This window comes from Polyodon spathula, chromosome 9 (assembly GCF_017654505.1).
Source record: "Polyodon spathula isolate WHYD16114869_AA chromosome 9, ASM1765450v1, whole genome shotgun sequence".
NCBI lineage: Eukaryota > Metazoa > Chordata > Actinopteri > Acipenseriformes > Polyodontidae > Polyodon > Polyodon spathula.
The window spans coordinates 36,510,022-36,529,384 of record NC_054542.1 but is presented as its reverse complement, the minus strand read 5'-3'; the positions used below and the strand labels follow the sequence as shown (position 1 = coordinate 36,529,384).

The window sequence follows — 19,363 nt, the reverse complement described above, 5'->3', positions numbered from 1 at the left end:
AGGAGAAACCACTTCATCTACCTAAGGAAGTTTAGATTTCCAAAGGGGAGCTGGGTAATGAGTGCAGACAGTATTGACAGGAATTTCAAAAGCCAGTGTTATTGTATCGAACTCATGGTACAGTAACGAGAGCTTTAGTAACAAGTGATTTTCAAATGAAATGTGGTAATTAAATCAATTCGTTGATGAGGTCGTTAATAAACGCTTTTCTTGTTAAAAAGATTAATTGTCGCAGGTCACGTACTTCACTTCCTATCTCAAACTAAATAATGGGAACTCATCAAACAACATGCATGTTAATATCGCTGTTATGGAAACTACTAGTGTACAGTGAGGCGGCTCTCCCACCAGCGAGCAACAGCCAAATGGAAAATAAATAAACAATGGGTATATCTATTTTGTGTATAATTTGTAAACTTAATTTAAAATTATGCATTTTATCATGCAGAATGTACATTTATTTAGAACACTTCACACATAAAATGCTGATTTACCATTATCTGTCGAGTCAGTAAAAATCGATTAGCACAGATAAAAAAAAAAAAAAAAAAAAAACTTTAACCAACACACTAACTCCCTGTGCAAGCTGCGTACACATTACTTATCATCATCATTTTCACTATCAGTGACATTTGATGAAGTTGAAGGAGTCGTTGCAGTTGTTGCAAACACAACAGTGACAACATTATAGTAGCAATTTGCTGTCTTCAGGATCTGTAGTTGCCTGCTGAGGACCTTCTTTCCAATGTCATAAAATGTATTGATGTGAGCCTCATTCATGGACTGCAACATTGCCATTCCATCAATGACATATGCAATAGAGCATCAACATGATGTGAGCTGATTCTTTGACGTTGTCCTAGAAAGCAAATATAGATGACTTAGCTCTTTTTGTTGCTTGAAACTGCCCGATTGTATCAGCAACACCTGCAACTTTCATAGCACTGACAACCGATGCAAATAACTTGTTATTCTTGTAATAGATCAAGCCAGTCAAGACCATGTGCTTCAGACCATGACTTTGCTGAGGACAGATATAACTTAGAGAGTGCATCAAGTACCAATATGATTCCCTCAATGCCTTAGACAGTTGTTTGCCTTGAAGCATAAGATGTGCTGTTGACTCTGCATATGAATCTGTTGCAGAAAGAAGGTGCCAGAGATTTCTGTCTCCAAACAGTTTGCCAATGCTTGCAATGAAGGCCATCAATAAGTGCATCCCTCCAAGTCTCATGGTTACCTTTCCATCAAGTGTTTCTGGTTTGCTCCATAGTACCTGTTGTGCTTTACTGTATGTCGCCATGTCTGCTGTTACTAGGATGTGGGGTTGTCCTAACTTCTTTGCCACGGCCACCAATTTCTGTAGGGTTGTATAATGGTACTGATGTCTGTTGGTGGTGCATGGAGGAATGGTCGATATCTGATTGTTGTCAGAGGCTGTTATACAACTCACGTTACAGTGTTTTAAACCATTCCATGCATGGGTGGCTTGATTTTCTTTATGTATGAACCGTGCAAGCTTCCAAACCAGGGCATTTGCTATTGCTTTCTGATACAATTTACTATCTGTATCCACAGCAACAATAGAGCTGTTAGCTATTTGAAGGTGGCTCTGTTTTTTTGTTGGATTTAGTGTACCATTGTAATTCATCTTGATCATATGCTGCTCTTTCAAGTGACTTTTTGCTTGATCGTGGGATATGGTTAATATCATCAGGAATGCCACATCTCTGACAAACTACCATGGCCATGCAATGTGTGGTAGACTTTCCATCCAGAGTACCTTCATTTTGGTCAAAGTTGTCTATGAATGAATCAATGCAGCTGTGCAGGTCATCAGCAGTGACCTTCTGTATTCCACAAGGTACATATATGTCTTCATTCTTTGAGACCTGATCTTCTGCAATGGATGTCACAAATCGTCTAACCTCATCATAGGACACAGAATATCCAAGGCTATGTAGCACATTAATGAGACGCCTGCTACCAAAATCATGATGCATTTGTACCTCAAGGCCAAGTGTTAAGGTTGTTTGTACTTTCTGTACTAAGGCAATAATGTTTGTGTTTTTCATCTTCACTGCAGGAAACATTTTGGTAGTCTTTTTTTGCTGGTTATTCACAAAATAAAGTCATACAAGAGATGTGGTACAACCTTTCTGCACTTTTTAATATCAATGTCTCCACTTGATATATATGCTTCTGAGTTCTTGATTAGTTGCATGGTCTGCCTTAATATACCAGCAGCCTTGTGCAAGACCAAAGCGTCATCCATATAATCTTTTTCTGTGCCCAAGTTCAGATATGGGCTCCTTGTTGAACTGTTCTTGTACCTGTGCTGCCTTCTTCAGTGCATCACCAAGTCTACCATCACTACAACACAACAGATCATAAAGTCGTTGTCGCTCAACAAAGCATAGGCTATCTTGAAAATGGGTCTTCAGTTTTTGTTTCAGTTTCCAAGTGGAATAGGCCTTTGTTTCAAAAACTCCCATTTCTAGCAAGATTAACCTGAAGCGTTAGTATGAGAGTGTTTGAGAAAGTACGAAATTGGTGGTGCAAGGCCTTGCTCTCATATGAAAGGTACGTGTATTCTGGTGACTTAGACATCGAAAATTGTACATATTGAATATATATATATATATATATATATATATATATATATATATATATATATATATATATATATATATATATATATATATAATATATATATATATATATATATATATATACACATACACACACACCATATATATATATCTATATATATATATAAACATAAAAACCAAAACTACATTTTGTGTGTGTACATTCATTGCAGCAAAACAGGGCCGTCTAATTTTTTTTTTCCTTTGTCTCTTAGCAATTTGGTCTCTGAGCTTCAAGGGGGGAGTCACCATGAAAATGTGTAAAAAAAAACAGCTCAGCCACCATTTCTGATCACCACAACCATCCACTTCAAACTTCTTACATATAAAACTTTAAAATAAAGCAGGCTGTGTCTTCTTCTACCGTGAGATGGGGTATCTCATAAACCAGGAGCCTTTTCGTGATTGGCCACAGCACTAGCAGCCACAAAGCTGAGCTACAACAACAAAAGACAGCCACCTATAACCTATGCCTACCGTCAGCCCTGAATCATGATCCCGATTCCGTTTCACATTTATGTTTTAATAAGTTTGGTGTACCCGTTTTATGGCCACTGAACGCACAGACTTTCTTGCATGAGACGCAGGCGACATATCCAGCCAGTGTGTCAGTTTTCATCTGCAAGTAATCAGAATGTTTTCCAAATTGATGACCTGCCTTTCTCATTTTCCTTTAAGGTGTATTCACCCGTGATTCATGTCTTGTAAATTTGGTTCTACATATTAAAACAGAATTTGAAAACTTTTTCAACTAAGGAAACTAAGGGAAGTGCAAACAGGTGATCACGTCAACTGACAATGTTGTCACATGTTTATACTCACTGTTTGTACTCTGGGCTCGCAGTTGGAAAATAAACTGATGGCTTGACATGGCAAGATAAACACAAGCTGAACTTTTATCAGCCCAATATTAATAATTAATAATTATAATTAATAATTTCATTAACAATTATATCCGCCACCCGCGGATATAATGCAGATATCAGCATTTTTGCAGGGCTTCATGGATAAGACACAGGTGTTAAAAGTCAAGAACACATTGCAAATCCACAATCACCTACGGAAAATTTACTGTAATAGCTATCTGCTGTTTCCTATACCAAGACTTCAATTGTATAATTCAAAACTATCTTGATAATTACTTGATCTATTTTGTTGGTTCCACAAAAAGGCCCTCCTCGTTAATGAGTTTGACCAGCCTACCAAAGGAGGGATTTCAACTCATTTAAATTCATTTAAACCAATCAGTTTAAAGGAAATCTCTGATCTGTTATAATATTTCAAACTACTTAAGTACACATTTTCAGGTCTGCCAGTAGTAGTGACCTATTTAAATCATGGAAACAAAGCAAATACATTCTGTCAAGTTTACATAGCAGTTAACTCGTTTACAGTTGCACATGATACACCCAAACAAACACAGCACTAGCAACAACCAGGGAAAGGAAGGGGGACTGTGGCAGAGCAAAGCTCTGCCCTTTTTAAATTGGCAGGGATGGGGTTAATTTCCCCTACCTGCCTGGGTTTATTATGTTCAGGTGGCTGGGGTTGATTAGTTGATTAGGTTAATTAATGATCAATCAGCGCCCAGCCACCTGACATAAAAGGAGGCCTCTGCTTCTCATTTGGGGGAGGGAGTTGAGGAAGCATATACATACAGACAGAGAACTAAGCTCTCAATTACTTAACTAGACCCTAAATTGAACGAATCATCTGCTTAATTAGACCTTTCTTTTTTTCAGCTCTTAACAGTTGCAAAGTTCAAGTTAGTTATAACAAGTAACTTGAACTCCGCAACTGTTTAAGAACTGAAAACAATTAAAAAAAAAAAAATGTTGGGAACCTTTAATTTAGATGACAGATCTCAAACCTCAGTGCACTACAGTGGCCATTTTGAAAATAGCTTTGAAACAGACTTTTAAGTTATAAGTGTAAAAAGTTGTCTGGATGTTAATAATGCTTAGTATGGGGGCCGCAGCATGCATTTCCATGTTACAACTGTAAACAATTAAAGTAAATGTTTCTTCTTGTTGATCTTGCCTTGCTGTGAGCAGTACAACTTCTTCACTGTACTAATGGAGTACTTTATCAGAGACTACAAGCAGACCACTAGTCTAGCACATGCTTAAACAATCAAAATTGCACCAGAATGTACCATTTTAATTCCTTGGGGACACACCCTCCTCCCACAATCTCACCCATCGGCACTACGCGACACAATGAGATCAGGGCCCCCTACTATCTTGTAAATGTCACATACCTTAAAATGAACTGAAAACCCTGTTAAACTCAGCTTGAAACCACTTGGTGGGTTGGAATAAACACTTTTACCCACCTCAAGAGAGATGTACAATATTTATTTACCTTGCTACTGGTAAACCAAATTTAAAATCCATTGCGTATTCTTGAAGAAGAAATGAATATCTATTGAAGGGTACCAATATATTTAATCATGGGGTATGAGTGGAGTTAATGAACTTCTCACCTCTAGTTATTCTTTATTCCTAGAAAATGGATAACATATTGGGGACCAACATGGGGTCTTCTCAATAAAATAGCTTGCTTATATTTAGAGAGGATATGATTATCTATTCAATTATAGCAATGTATTTAGTAAGTGGTCTGAGTGAGGTACAAGGGGTGATAAAAGCTGCAAGTCATTATGTTTCAAGGCTGGCATCTGGATTATTTTGGCAGGACAGTGTACAGCGATAACCATAGGCTATAGGCAAAAAGAAATAGCCTTATAGGAAAGAACAGTTTGTACTCCAGTGAGTTGCAAACAACTACCAGTGGCCTTGAGAAATACCGAATGACAAAGAAATGGATACACCATTCTGGGATCTCTAGTAGATCAGGCTTAATTTCAGCACAGAGATGGTAAAACATTATTTCTATCTGTAATCTTAAGTACTGTACATAACAGAAACATACCTTATACTCCTAGGTTACAAAGCATCCACTATATGCTTATTTTTTACTGTAATGGAACTTGACTTAGAGAATCATAAAATGCAGTAGCCTATAAAGTACACCTGTAAAAATATATATATGTTCCACTGAAAATAACAAAGCAAAATATAAATGTAATTCAGTAGCATTCATGCGACAGTTCTTTGCAGGTAAAATATATAAACTATAAATATATAAATAAAAATATGTTTGGCCTAAAATCTGCCTCTAAATTGTGTGAAAACAAACCTTGGCAAGTCCAAACAAATACAAGCATGGCTGTAAAAAATTAAAACGACCTCGCCCATCTATAAATATGATCTTACATCAAATCTTACTGCTAACACCTCCTGGCAAGTTTCTAGAGGATGCTGTGTATCTTGCATATTATTAGATGTCATCTAGGAAGTGCTGGACACAACTGATAAACTCTTATCTGCAGTGTTAAATTTGCTTTTATCACGATAGATCGGTGGATGGTTTGTGCAAAAGAATAAAACCCAGCAGCAGTGGCATACAGAGAAGGAAGTGGCATGTTGGATTTTTTTTTAAACCATATAAGTCCATGTGTGTGGAGAGGGGACGAAGCGTCATTCACCACAAAGAGGATGTGGGACACGGTCCACAGCAATTGAAAACAACTGCTTTAAATAACCCATGAATTTAACTGAACTACAGTATATCCACAATAAGGGGAGAGTGCCTTTCGCTTTTCATTCATTTCACTCTTAGCATTCATTTTTCAAACAAAACTTGTAAAGTCCATACTTAAATAGAAGCACATCGAATATTTTAAGTATGCTTTAAACAAAAACAACCTACCATCAACTCTCTCCCATGTTTAGTTACAGCACAAGGACTTTCAATGTCACACTTCCTGACCCACAAGCCACTTCGTTCCCACATACTCTTTGCAATACAAGTTAAAATGCCTTACCTGTTACCTCATGCTGAAATTGAAGAAGTAGTTGAAGGGTAAACCAAAAATTCAATGATGGTTTCATCTGCTGGTATAAACAAATAACAACAATAAGAAACCTTACATGGGTTTAATATTTAATGTAAATCTACTTTTTGATTCTCTCAGAGGCTTAACCACTTTTCAGTTAAGCTTTTCAGTTCATTTGACTCCAGTGAGCAATATAATTTGGAGGCCCCCATCTCAGAAACCACTGAGCCAAGAAAGATGAAAGTATCTCCTCTCCATGACAATGACTTGGTTTACATGGTGCTTAGAAACTCCATATGTCATAACTCATGACGTTCTACACACATACCATAGGAAGTGCTTGGACAAAATGAGGTAAAGCTAAAAGGAGGGTAAATCACCACCTCAAGATAAAAAGATGACATTAAGACTGAAAGCTGTACTATATGTTTACAAGATTTTTCTGCAGTGAGGATCTTATTTGTGACGTAACCTCAGCAAAATGTATTATTACCAAAATGGTTGAACCAAGCAATTCATTCTTAACAACTGAAAACTGCTGATAAGCAGCCGCGGCAAAATCCTTTCACCAAATAAGAATCAATAATAAGCTTGACATCGGGTAGAAGAATTCAGAGTTGGTTCTAGGCCTTCTAGAAACCGGGTTACCCGATTCCTGGAAAGAATTCATTACATCGTTTTTGACCCTAAAGCACTACGAACTAATACACGTGTGTTTGTGGCTGTAGGTTGAAATAATCAAGTTTGAAGGTCGTTGTATGTCATGACCGGAACAGGGGAGGGAATGCAAGCCAGCTGACCGCATGCATTTCTGTGTGTTCTGCTTTCACATTTTTTAAATGGTCAGTTTGAGAAATAAACTTTGTTCAACAGCTGGCCCTACTTTAGTACAAAGCTCACTCTACATACTGTTTTACATAATGGTAATGTTGCTCTTAAATTACTGTGACTGATTCTTTGGCTGAAGAGATATTATCAGCTCATCATCTAACCATGAAATCTTGTGGAATTAAATCACTTAAACTCCTGATGGTGAACAATGTAACAAAATCTACTGGGATGCAAGACAGGAAAAAAATCTATTGGTGTTGACTCAAAACTTTATTTAGGCACTCTACAATTTGACTGGCGAAAGATAACACTGGTTTATTGGGGTTCACAAAGAAAAACTTTTTCAGCTTAGTACAATAACCTTTTCACATCCTTGTTTATTTAATTCTTGCTCTTTTTGCTGCATTACATCCCTTCATTAATTCTGTTAAGTTTTCAGGGCATTTTGTTAAAGGCACATGTGCAAGACACAAACCTTAAGTGTATTTTTATTTGTTGCTGTTCTTGTTCTACATTTCCTAAACAACTGTTCATTTTACGCTATTTTTTTTACAAAGTTTGGTCACCATCACTACTGTTGCAAGAAACTGGGGTTCATGTATTCTGCTGGTGTTAATATACCCGATGAAGACAATTATGTGTCAAAACGCGTTGTTTGTTTTACAACTATGTCCTTTTCTAAAATCAATAAAGAGATTTTGATGAAAAATACAAACGAGCGAGAGTCAAGTATTTAAACCTCTTTGAAGCAAAATGATACATTTTATTGGTAAGCCATTTAAATATAGTTTGGCTGAAAGAAATTTGAACGCTTGCATTGCCGTAGAGACTTTCATTGTGTGTGTGCACGTGTGTGTATGTGTGTGTGTGCATGTGCATGTGGATACCAGAGCATGGACCACACAAATTGTAGTTAGCAAGCTGAGCGATATCGAATGGGGTCTTGCTCTGGGCTTAAATAGGAATTTCCCTCCATTGAATACATCAGAAGTCACAAGTACATTTAATCATCACTCGGCTTTGACATTTCTTATCTTTAAGTTAAACATTCTAGAAGGGTCTGGTCAACTCCTTTTTCAACTCCCCTAATTCATGGAATTCGATACGACTGCCAGATCCTCTTATCAGAGAAAGACCCTGGATTCAGAACTACGGACTACAAGCAAATCTCACTTTTACTGAACCTTCCATATCTTGTACCGCTTTGCTTGCAAGCAGATAAGGGCAAGGTTATTTTTCTGCAGGTTTTTTGTGTAATACAGTTTATACTTTATTTGTCTAATATTCCAACCTAACAGTTCCTACATAAACTAAACATTTATATTATTTAATTGTAACATCTAGTTGGAGAAAGAAACTGAACTAATACTTAAACTGAATAAATGAAATGCTTGCTCCTGCTTTTACAGTCTATTTGTATTACAGGAGAGCCTTAAACTTTCACAGACTGCACACAACACCTATCCAGTCTTTTCTGCTGAGTATACAGATCTTTGTGAAAGGATCATATACCGTATTATTATAATTATTGATAAAGAGTATATCATATTATCTCAATCAATACAGGCTAGTTAAAATCATCCAATTCATGTATAATAACTCATATAACAATCATATAAGTGATTCGAACTGTCCTTAAAAGCCTGATACCTGCAAAAACTTAAATCTTGTTAGCTGGGCTCCCATCTCTTCATTCTCATTCTCATCGTCAGTGGGTAAACACATTTTAACTGCATCTGGGTCCATCAAAGAACAGCACACCCTTCCAACTGAGGTCTTCCATGCAAAAGGATCTAATGACTTATAGCACTGAAGGAGATGTGCCAGAACCATCTGTGATAGGGTGATATCGAGAACCGAGTAACCCGGATACCCGTGTACCCTATGTAATCCCTAATAAATAGTAAAAACACAGTACTTTCCAATGAATAGAAATATGTATTACTATTATGATTATTACTTACAGTTTTAGTTATTGTAGATCCTTTGGTGATCAGATAACTGAAAGCTCTAAGCTTTAGACTTCTTAGTTTCTTAGTATTAAGATAAGTTGCAATTCTGCATAACAGCAACCCCAACCATCAAAATATGCATGTCCGTTGCTTATCCTGCAAGTCATTTCCATATGTTCAGACAGTTACACCTCAAACTGGTGCATCCTGTTCTTTTAAAAATAACCAGAAAACTGATAAACATTTCTGTGGGCAAGTTCCGTGAAAAAAGAAAAGGTTGGTGGGTAATTCTCTGACATACGGAAGACAGACATGTGCAAAATAACCTAATTCATATTTAAATAAGGGAGGGCCTCGTATTTGCATGTTTATTTTAAGAACTCTAAAAAGCAGGTGTTAATTTGCAGCAGTCAGACAGTAGGCTATATAAAAGGCAAAGTGATGTGGGAGACTTGTCTGCAGCGAGACATCGTTTTCAAGGACAAAGAAACATTTAATAACATTTTGCAAAGAGCTAATTTAACCCTTCTGATTAAGTCAGTTTGAAAATTGCCTTTTATAATACCGTATTGTTTTGCAAACTACAATTTTCAATACATGTTTCAAAGCTTACATGACAAAAAAGAAATACAGACTATATAATCAAAGTAAAAAAAGGTTCTTGGAAGCACCTAAAAAGGTCTCCCCACAGTGGCAAAGCAAGGTTCGAACGAGAGCCTTTACTTCTAGAGTGTAGGCATTATTAAAAGAACGGTGGAGGAGATTAAGAAAAGATGGAACGATATTCCGAGGCGCACGAAAGAAAAAGTTATTTTAGTAAAGCCTACAGAATTTATGTTTTGTAATGTGCCATTCTGGTATTTAACAATACTGGTTCAGGCAGTAGTGTTAAATTCGAGTTTGAAAGAAAACGGTAAAAAAAAAAGGGAGAGGGACAGATGACACAGTTAGTTTGTAGCTAGAGCAAACACAGTACAGCTGGTTGTAGGCACATCTGAATAATGTAGCTATATTATAGACCATACAGATATGCTTTAAAATCACTCATACAGTCATACATAAGAAATAGGAGAGTAACTGCATAAGAATTCAAGAAGATATAAGTCATAGTTGAACTGAAGACTGTTCATATGAAGCTGTATGGAGTAAGGAGTTGTTGCTGAACATATTGCTGTACAACAATGGCAGGATTATCCACTTGTTTAACTGTCATGGATGTAAGTAAATAAAATGTATTGTTTCTGAAGTTTGAAAAGTCTATACACCTGGAATTATTCTATACGAAATAAGAAGTTGAACTAAAATGGAAGCACAGTAACTGGATGATGCATCATAATGTATAAGCAACCTACTACAAACTCTGAAGTGGTACATTTCTTTATTAAGAGGCCACCGTACATTCCATATTTTATTCATTTGTCCTGGTGATGTATTTTGAGCTTGAAACACATCTCCATGTGTTACAAGTACTGCTTGTACCAAACTCTCCACTTCCACATTGGTAGATTTCAGTTTTAACTTCTGAGCATCCTCATCACCATGGCTAGTACCAGGCTGAGGTCTTTGTGTGCCATTTTTTTGCTGTCAGTTTTTTCCCTTTATAAATTTGGAGTCTCACTCATTTGGCCACCAAAAAAGAAAAAAAAAGACACAGATACGGTGTTATAGAATAATAAACAAAAAACAACATTCCATAATAAAGTGCTCTGTATTATCCTTGTATTATTTGCTAAACATTTTTTGACTGCATGTATATTTAGTATAAACTTACAAGGAAACTGCATATATAATATATAAACTAAGCTAAATGCCAATACTTTAAGGTTAATGACAAAACCAAAACCATGTTTTGTTGTCTATTACTATTTGTAGTGCCATTGGAGCTCTGTTAAAATATAACCAAGCATACTTAAATATTTTAGGACAGACATGTAGCAGACAAAAAGTTATATTCAAACTATATATATACATATATAATGTGTGTGTGTGTGTGTGTGTGTGTGTTTGCAATTGATGGTTACTGGAATAATCTTACATTGATTTCAAAACTGCTGAATTGACAATATACACACACTGTCCTTCTCATAGAGGAGAGTGATCACCCTCTGTTCACCCTCCAGACTAAGACTAATAATTCTGTGCTAACTGGTACTGTTGTGTAACGCCAATACCCATATAAGGATCCTGTTGGAGTGGCAAAAGTACAAAAGGCCATTTGGGTCAAAAACTTATTTAGTTCTTTAGTACACATACTAATTTGAATTTAGTCCATGTTGTAATTCTTATTATTACTTCGAATGAAATAAGACCCAAAGAATTTAAAGAAAATAGTATGTGTAATACATTATCCAATTAAAAGTCACCTTACATTTGAAATTGAAACAAAACATAAAAAAAACTCTGGGTTTCTTGTTACTATAAACTGAATTACAACTAGCCATTAAGTACTGACCACAAGTTAATCTGCGTCAAGTGTATGCAATAACATGTAAATAATTCAAAACAAAGAATATACCCAGTTGTACTTTTAATGGTCAATGCAAACGTTGACATTACTCCATCCATTCACAGAAAGTCAACAGTAAATGACATTGAACTGCAGTCCAGAAAAATATCTCCTTTCCAAGTATCTTGCTTTTTGTTCTTAGTAACTGCATTGTTTGGCTTAACATTTAGTAGGTCTTTATATTAATTAGGGTCCTTACGTTTAATGTGCAAATAACAACAGGTTTAAGACTGACATTACACTTGTTAAGCGTCAGCATTAAAAAAAAAAAAAAAAAAGCTGTGTACTCGAATATGTAACATACTATTCGAATATTTTTTTTTTTACTTTAGTGTAATTCAACTACAGTGACCCATCTCTAATTAGGATTATTATAATTCAGTTTTAGAGCTGCTATGACCACATGGTAACAGCTCAGTTGCGGATTTTCTTGTGAAAATTGTACCATTTGTACACATACATTTTCAAATATTAATAGTATTTTCATTTTCTGACAAGCAGACATATGTGTGGATGTTAAATGGCTGAAGTAACATATATTGAAAGGGTTCATTTAGCTACTTTTTTTCTTTTGAGCCGTGGGCTCTCTTCGGTTACCATACACAGTTAGAAGCATACTGAAAATAAAAATCATCATGAAAAAAGATATAAATATATTGGGCCAGATAAAATTGCATCTGTGGCCTAAGGAGCCAGTAGTTAAAAATCTAAACGTAGCACCCTGGTAACTGTATTCTTTTAAATACATTTTATTCAAGTTTACTCAATTAATTTTGTTTCTATTTGTGTTTTGCATGTGTTTCTTTATTATGTGCTGCATTTATTTGAGAAGGGGTAGGGAAAAAACTGTACATGTTTCCGGACATGTTTGCATGCAAAAAAAAAAAAAAAAAGTTTTTGTTGTTGTGCAGCTTTTTCGCATGAATAGACGATTTACCCAGCCCTTAAAGTCATACAATGTTTTAGCACACTTCCCATAGCTGTGGAGAGAGAATATTGACTTTTTAAGCTGCATGGAAACCCAACCACTGTAGTTTTTACAGTGAGTAAACAATAGCACATTTAACCCACTCTGCAGTTGTGTGGATCACTCCTATAGATACAGTATCCACCACTTACACCGTACAGGGTTATTTCGGCCAGCCGTTTATATTGGCCAAATACCGTTGGCCATTTGCCATTTCCATTGATTTCAATAACAAAAGCATTGTTTATACTTAAACATGCTGTATATGTCGGGCCAACTAAGCTGTTATGATCTTGTTATGTGCCATTCATATAGATTTAAATAACAAATGCACTGCTTATTACCACCAATCAGCTGTTTTCACCTCATTACCTTGCTATTCACATAGATTTCAATACAAAAGGCAGCACTTTACTGTAGTAAAAGCTTGACAGATCGATCAATCAGCTGTTTGCACCTCGGTACTACCTTGGCTGGAAATTGAAAGGAAAGAATTTTCTGCTTTGCTGTAACATGGATGGCAGTGAAAAATGTGATTGACAAATCAAAAAGCCCACATTGCTTAGAGGAGTTCACCACCTGCCTGTGGTGTACCGTGCAAACAGAACCGGCTGGATAGCTGAGGAATGTTTTTCTGAATGGCTACGTATGTGCGTGCTGCGCTTTTAACCCTGCGGTATGCTACGGAGCAGCATCCAAATATAGAGCTGAACTGATTTTTTTTGAAAATGATGACAAAGTTTGCCATTCATACTTTTAGAAAAAGACGGCCCAGATGCGTATCACACAGCTTGCAGTAATAAGAACATAAGAAAGTTTACAAACGAGAGGAGGCCATTCGGCCCATCTTGCTCGTTTGGTTGTTAGTAGCTTATTGATCCCAGAATCTCATCAAGCAGCTTCTTGAAGGATCCCAGAATCTCATCAAGCAGCTTCTTGAAGGATCCCAGAATCTCATCAAGCAGCTTCTTGAAGGATCCCAGAATCTCATCAAGCAGCTTCTTGAAGGATCACAGAATCTCATCAAGCAGCTTCTTGAAGGATCCCAGAATCTCATCAAGCAGCTTCTTGAAGGATCCCAGAATCTCATCAAGCAGCTTCTTGAAGGATCCCAGAATCTCATCAAGCAGCTTCTTGAAGGATCCCAGAATCTCATCAAACAGCTTCTTGAAGGATCCCGGGGTGTCAGCCTACCTTTAGCCATTTCTGCACTTACTTTTTATTACATCCATAGGTTTTAATAAAAACATTTATTTGTGTAATGCATATTTTAATAAAGATTTTTAACTGCATACACGCTGTGGCAGACCTAAGGGCTACCTATGCCTTTAAGGGTTTATTGCTTACGTTGCACCCTTGTTGTAAAAACACAGGGTGTGGCAAGCTGATCATCATCTGTTGGAGTAGAAACCGCTGAGACTGCTAAATTCAAACCAAAAGCCAAAAACAAACTGAGAAAGTTACCTGTCTGGAGTCTGAACAAATAAAGAGGAGCAGCGCTTTAACGCAAACAAAACAACCATTGCATATAAGTGAAGCTGTTAATTGTTTTGTTCCATCTGGTCGATCCTGCAACTTGACATTTAGTTTAGTTAGGAACTCTGTGGAGCTAGCTTGTTTGAGTTTGGTGATTTTAAAAAATTATATTGGTTTTGATATATTGTTATTATTTGAAGTAAATTAAATTTAAAAGAAACAAGGTGCTATTAGCAACTATTATTAACTATTAACAAAGCAAGTTATCATTTGGGGTTTTGATCACCACCTGCTTTTGATAAGCTAAGATATATCTATTTTGTTTTGTTTTTTTCTCTGTGTGTGTGTGCGGGCGCGCAGGGCTGGCATGGCTATTTTGCAGTGTCTGGGATTAGAATACTGTTCTATAGGAACCACCAGACCGTCACAATGCGTGTTTGTTTAGTTTATTGTACTGGTGACTAGGGGACATTTTTTAATGTCAGGCTATTGTGTGGGAGTTTATACCATCCATCACTTACTGCAGGTGAATCACGTCAACACAAACGTGTTCGTTCTAAGATGTGGCGACGCTACCCTGTATTTCTGTGCATGTATTTTCCAAGGATCTCAACCACTTCAATGAAAGGTTTAGCAGGTATGGAAGGTATTTTATGCCAAAAAGATAAATAAATGAAGAAATAAATGAATAAATACATACATGAAACAAATGAATAAATAGATACATACATTGAATAAATAAATAACCAACCAACAAATAAATATTGATATTAATGAATTCATTAATGAATAAAGTATTTAAATAAATAAATACATTGATACATAAATAAATACTGAAAAATAAATACAGGTCTATATATTTATTTCGACATTTATTTATTTATTTCAACTTTTACATTTCATTGCTGCAAAGACACTTGTGTCAATCAAAGTGAGTGTGCAGTATTATTTACACCATTGGCTGACCACAGAGGGCTGACCACAGAAACTACAGAGATTACACCCCCTCCAGCTTAATTTATGATTTGTTAATCTATCTGGAGACCATCTTAACTGACAAGTTCTTCAGTTAAAACAAGGGGTTTCAACCCAGGGTACGCATACCCCTGGGGGTACTTTGAAGGGTCATAGGGGGTGCGCAGGATGACTCAGAAATGCAAAAACAAAAATGAAAGTAAAAAAAATGCTAAAAGTATTATATATTTTTTCTAAATTACTCAGATCAAAGTTTAAAGTCAGTTTCCACTGAGTGCATTTCCACTCTGAAGCCTTTGGAGAGCTCTGCTCAGAGTAAGTGCTATAAGTGTTGCTCATGAACTCTACAGTTTTCAACTACTCGTATAACCCTCCTATTATGTTCAGAATTTAAGTACATCTGTTATGTTTTGGGTCATACTTACCCGATGCAATTTCAAACTAATTTAAACAGCCTTAAATTGATTAAATGATTTTATTTGCAAAATAATTACTATTTTATGCTCTTTTAGTCCAGGAGCTGTGATAAAACTTATTTGACTGCCAACCTGGGAGCTCCTCATTTTCGAATACCTTTACCAGTGAGATGCTGTTGCAATACTGAGAGTGAAGATTAGGCTCTGCCTTGTAGATGTATATTGTTTGGTTTTTTTTTTGTTTAAAGGTATCTTCAGACAGGTGCTGCCATTTCCAAAGATAATAATACAAATATAATAATAATAAAATAGTTAATAACACTATGTAACACAATTTTTGTTCCTGGGTAGTAAGTGTTATTTCCTAATATTTATTTACAATACTTTATAGTGATATTTCCAAAAGCTAATTTGGTTAAAGTAGAAAGGGGATATTTATAACAGACAGTCAAACATGACTTTTAGCAAAATGCTGACATGTTAAAGTGTTAATCAGCTGGAAAACTGTTTGAAAAGAGTTTCTTTGGAGGGAGATCTGGCAACACTGGTAATCAGTGGACAAACCCGTTCTGCATTTTCCAGTAGTATAAAGGCTCCGGTAAAACTAAATAATAAGCACAATACTCATTCTTTGAATTTGTACATCCAGGGTATCCTGTGTCTCATGACCTTCAGTCAAATGTGTATACATTTCTTGCAAAAGCACGTCAAAGTTCCAGCGGGCATCTATGCAAACAATAGCCCGCTAGAGAAGCTGATTGACTCTCTGCACGCAATCGTTATAGATATACATATAAAAAACACTCTTCTTTAAAATATGAATAAGTGCTTTGTTTCACAGTCTCGCTGTTCTATGCTGCAGCTGGCAGTTGTGATGAAACTCCCTGCCATGACAAATTCCCACCCCGTTATGTGACACATTATATATGCATAAAATATCCTCCGTAAGTAGGAGCAGCATGGTGTAAAATTGTAATTATTGTGATTCAAACCAAATGTTTGCAAGTGATGACATTGGATACGCCGTTCTCCCGAAGAACATAAAACTAACAGTGAAATGTTCACCCACAGAATTCGGTTCCTTCTCCCCCAGGTTCATTTTCTGCTTGAAAACATATCGATAAGCCATCAGTCCATAACGGCACCTAGAAAATACAGATGGGCAACACCCGATGTACCCCGTAACAATTTACTGAAAACTGCTTCATTCCCTGCCATTCCACTTTTATTGTGTGTGTTAGTCTTCCGACTATTATGGGGTAAAGGGTATTAAGATCAGTACATGGGTTTTAAAATGGCAAGCTGTCCTTCCTTATTTGTCCCTGATTTTAGTGTATTCTTTCACACGTTGAAGTTATTTTTTTTTTTTGTGATTTGTCCCTAACTTTCTTTAAAAGGCATACGCGTTATTATCTTTATGTTGACTATGGGTCAGTCTCCTGTGCTAATGTTAAGCTATATTCTATATTCAGTAGGCCTGTTAAATATTTAGCAAATTATACACTAAACTTCTGTCGCAATGCAAGAGACAAAAAAAAGCTACTAATTAACAGATCTGAAATGTATCAAAACGAATAGCAAATGGCGTGTAGATTTTCCTGAACCCACCTGCATGATGTATTTGTCTTCTTAACAAAAATACAGCGGTCAGCCATCACTGCCCGGTTTGCCAGTCTAGTCTGCGCAGGCTAAACGGCTGTCTTCGTGGCACATTTTTTTCAGAATATTAAAAGATAAACAAAATACTGTTTGGGAGGTTAAATTCTAAATCGTACAGGATGAAAAAAAAAAAAAAGTTAATCCCAATCTTCTTTAAAATATAAGTGCTTTGTTTCTGTGCTGCAGCTGTCAGCCGTAGTAAAACGAATGCGTTTGGTATACGCCCCTCACATGACATGACCCCTGGGAAATCCCACTTATTTGGCACATTAGCGATGCAGAGACGAATAAAGAATAACATCTTAAATGATCACAACTGTAAAGCAAACGTTATATTCAAAATTCTAACTTTTCAAATAAAAAAAATATTATGTCAAACAATAAGTTAGAAGTATAGTCTGGTAATAATTTCTACACATATTTGTGAGTAGTCATGTTGATGTCTATATATAGTCATGTTGATGTTTATAGTCTTGCTACGCTTATATATGGATCACAATCCGGGAATTTCATGCTTACACAAAGTTGCAGACAAAGTATTGGCACCCTTAACTAAATAGATCATTCAAGACGCTTTTTTTTTATTATTGAATTGTTGTCAAATGTGGTTAACATTAAAGTCGCGTATAAGCCTTTGTGTTAGATGACTTTGTACAGTTATTCCAGCTTTAGTGCTGGTGAACCCTTAACAGAGCACTGCATGGCAAGCAGAAACCTGAACGCAACCCCACTGTAGTGAGTTGTGTATCAGGTGTAAAGAAGTCAGAACCAGAAAGACATTCCCAAAAAAAGGCACAACATGTTGAAAAATGTAACAAACTTTATTTTCTGTATTCTTCAAAATAAGAAGAATACATGATCTGATTGCATATTTCCATTGTAAAGTGCTATCCATGACTTAATGATTAAAGCAGTATTGAAACAAAAAAAGAAAAGAAAATACCATAGGTCAGCTCTGGTAAAAAGCCCCCCTCACCATGTAAAGGTGCTGACCTATGGATTGGGGTGTTAGTAGGGTTAACAGAACTTTAAAATGCCTTCTTACATAACCCACAAAAAGAAGGACTTTAAAGAGGCTGTCTGTCTAAAAATGACATTACCAATTTATAGTGACATATGTTATCAGTGAATCTCATGGACATTTCATACTCCTTTTATAGTATGTAATTGTCTAATAACAATTAACAGGAATGGAAATCGAATTTGAAATTGAAGCATCACATATATTGTCTGAAACAGGTACATGTAAAATGTGAAGTTGTTTATTACTTCAGAATTACATCTACTGTACTTGTATATCATGTTACACACATCTTATTTGGCACAATTTCACTTAAATACAGTGAATCAGCACCACCCCAATTGGTTCACAATAACTACATTAAACAAGGTGGGTGTTATAACTGACATCCAATTTACTTTTGATATCTCTGCCCCAGAAATACTCAAGTCAGGCATTGATTCAGTAGCTCAGAAACCAAGACTACGGTACCAATTAAAAATGAAAGTGCTAAAGCATCTATAATATTTCTCCAGATAAAGAGGTCTCAATGCAGAATCAGGGTCTGGTGAAAAAAAAAAAAAAAAATCTTGAAAAGAAGTAGTTTGTGTGCTCATCAAAAATAAACACTGAAGATTAAAAGGAAAGACAATATTACAATAAATACTTAAAGGAGTGGAGGTTTTTAAAATAATGTTTTTAAAAAGAATGAGGCAAAACCTATTCAAAATAATTTTAAAAAAGCATTCATTGTAATATAAAGTCTCAAATAAGCATTTGAGATCGAAGATGTGGGCTTAATCGTGTGGTAATGCCTGCCTCGTGCAGTTAACATAACGAGAAACTATTAGAATATGGAAACGTTAAACATCACAAATAGTTTTATCCTGATTTCACTTCAACGTTCCAGAGGGGGAAGTTGATTGGCACTCAATTGTTTTCTAAATTATAACTGTATAATTGTACTCACCAATATTAAACTTTTCAGCGATTCTGAAGTGGAAGTCGACATTTTGCTGTACTAATATA

The 19,363-nt window shown here is 36.0% G+C and overlaps 1 protein-coding gene across 6 annotated transcripts in view; it reads right to left on the bottom strand.

Annotated features, from left to right (window-relative positions):
* Nucleotides 1–17,566, bottom strand: part of LOC121320758 (nectin-1-like) — a 32,126-nt gene extending 14,560 nt beyond the window's left edge. Inside the window, exons 1-2 of one of the 6 annotated variants that reach the window (XM_041259366.1) lie at nucleotides 17,284–17,566; nucleotides 6,541–6,610 (exon numbers count right to left, since the gene is read on the bottom strand). In XM_041259366.1, coding sequence (XP_041115300.1) covers nucleotides 6,541–6,610; nucleotides 17,284–17,289 — 76 coding nt within the window. In that variant the 5' untranslated portion in view covers nucleotides 17,290–17,566. Of the gene's footprint in view, nucleotides 1–6,540; nucleotides 6,611–9,033; nucleotides 9,235–9,347; nucleotides 9,461–17,283 lie in introns of those variants that run through there. The other 5 variants (XM_041259367.1, XM_041259368.1, XM_041259369.1 and 2 more) reach the window with 5 other exon arrangements.
* Between the last annotated feature and the right edge of the window lie 1,797 nt (nucleotides 17,567–19,363).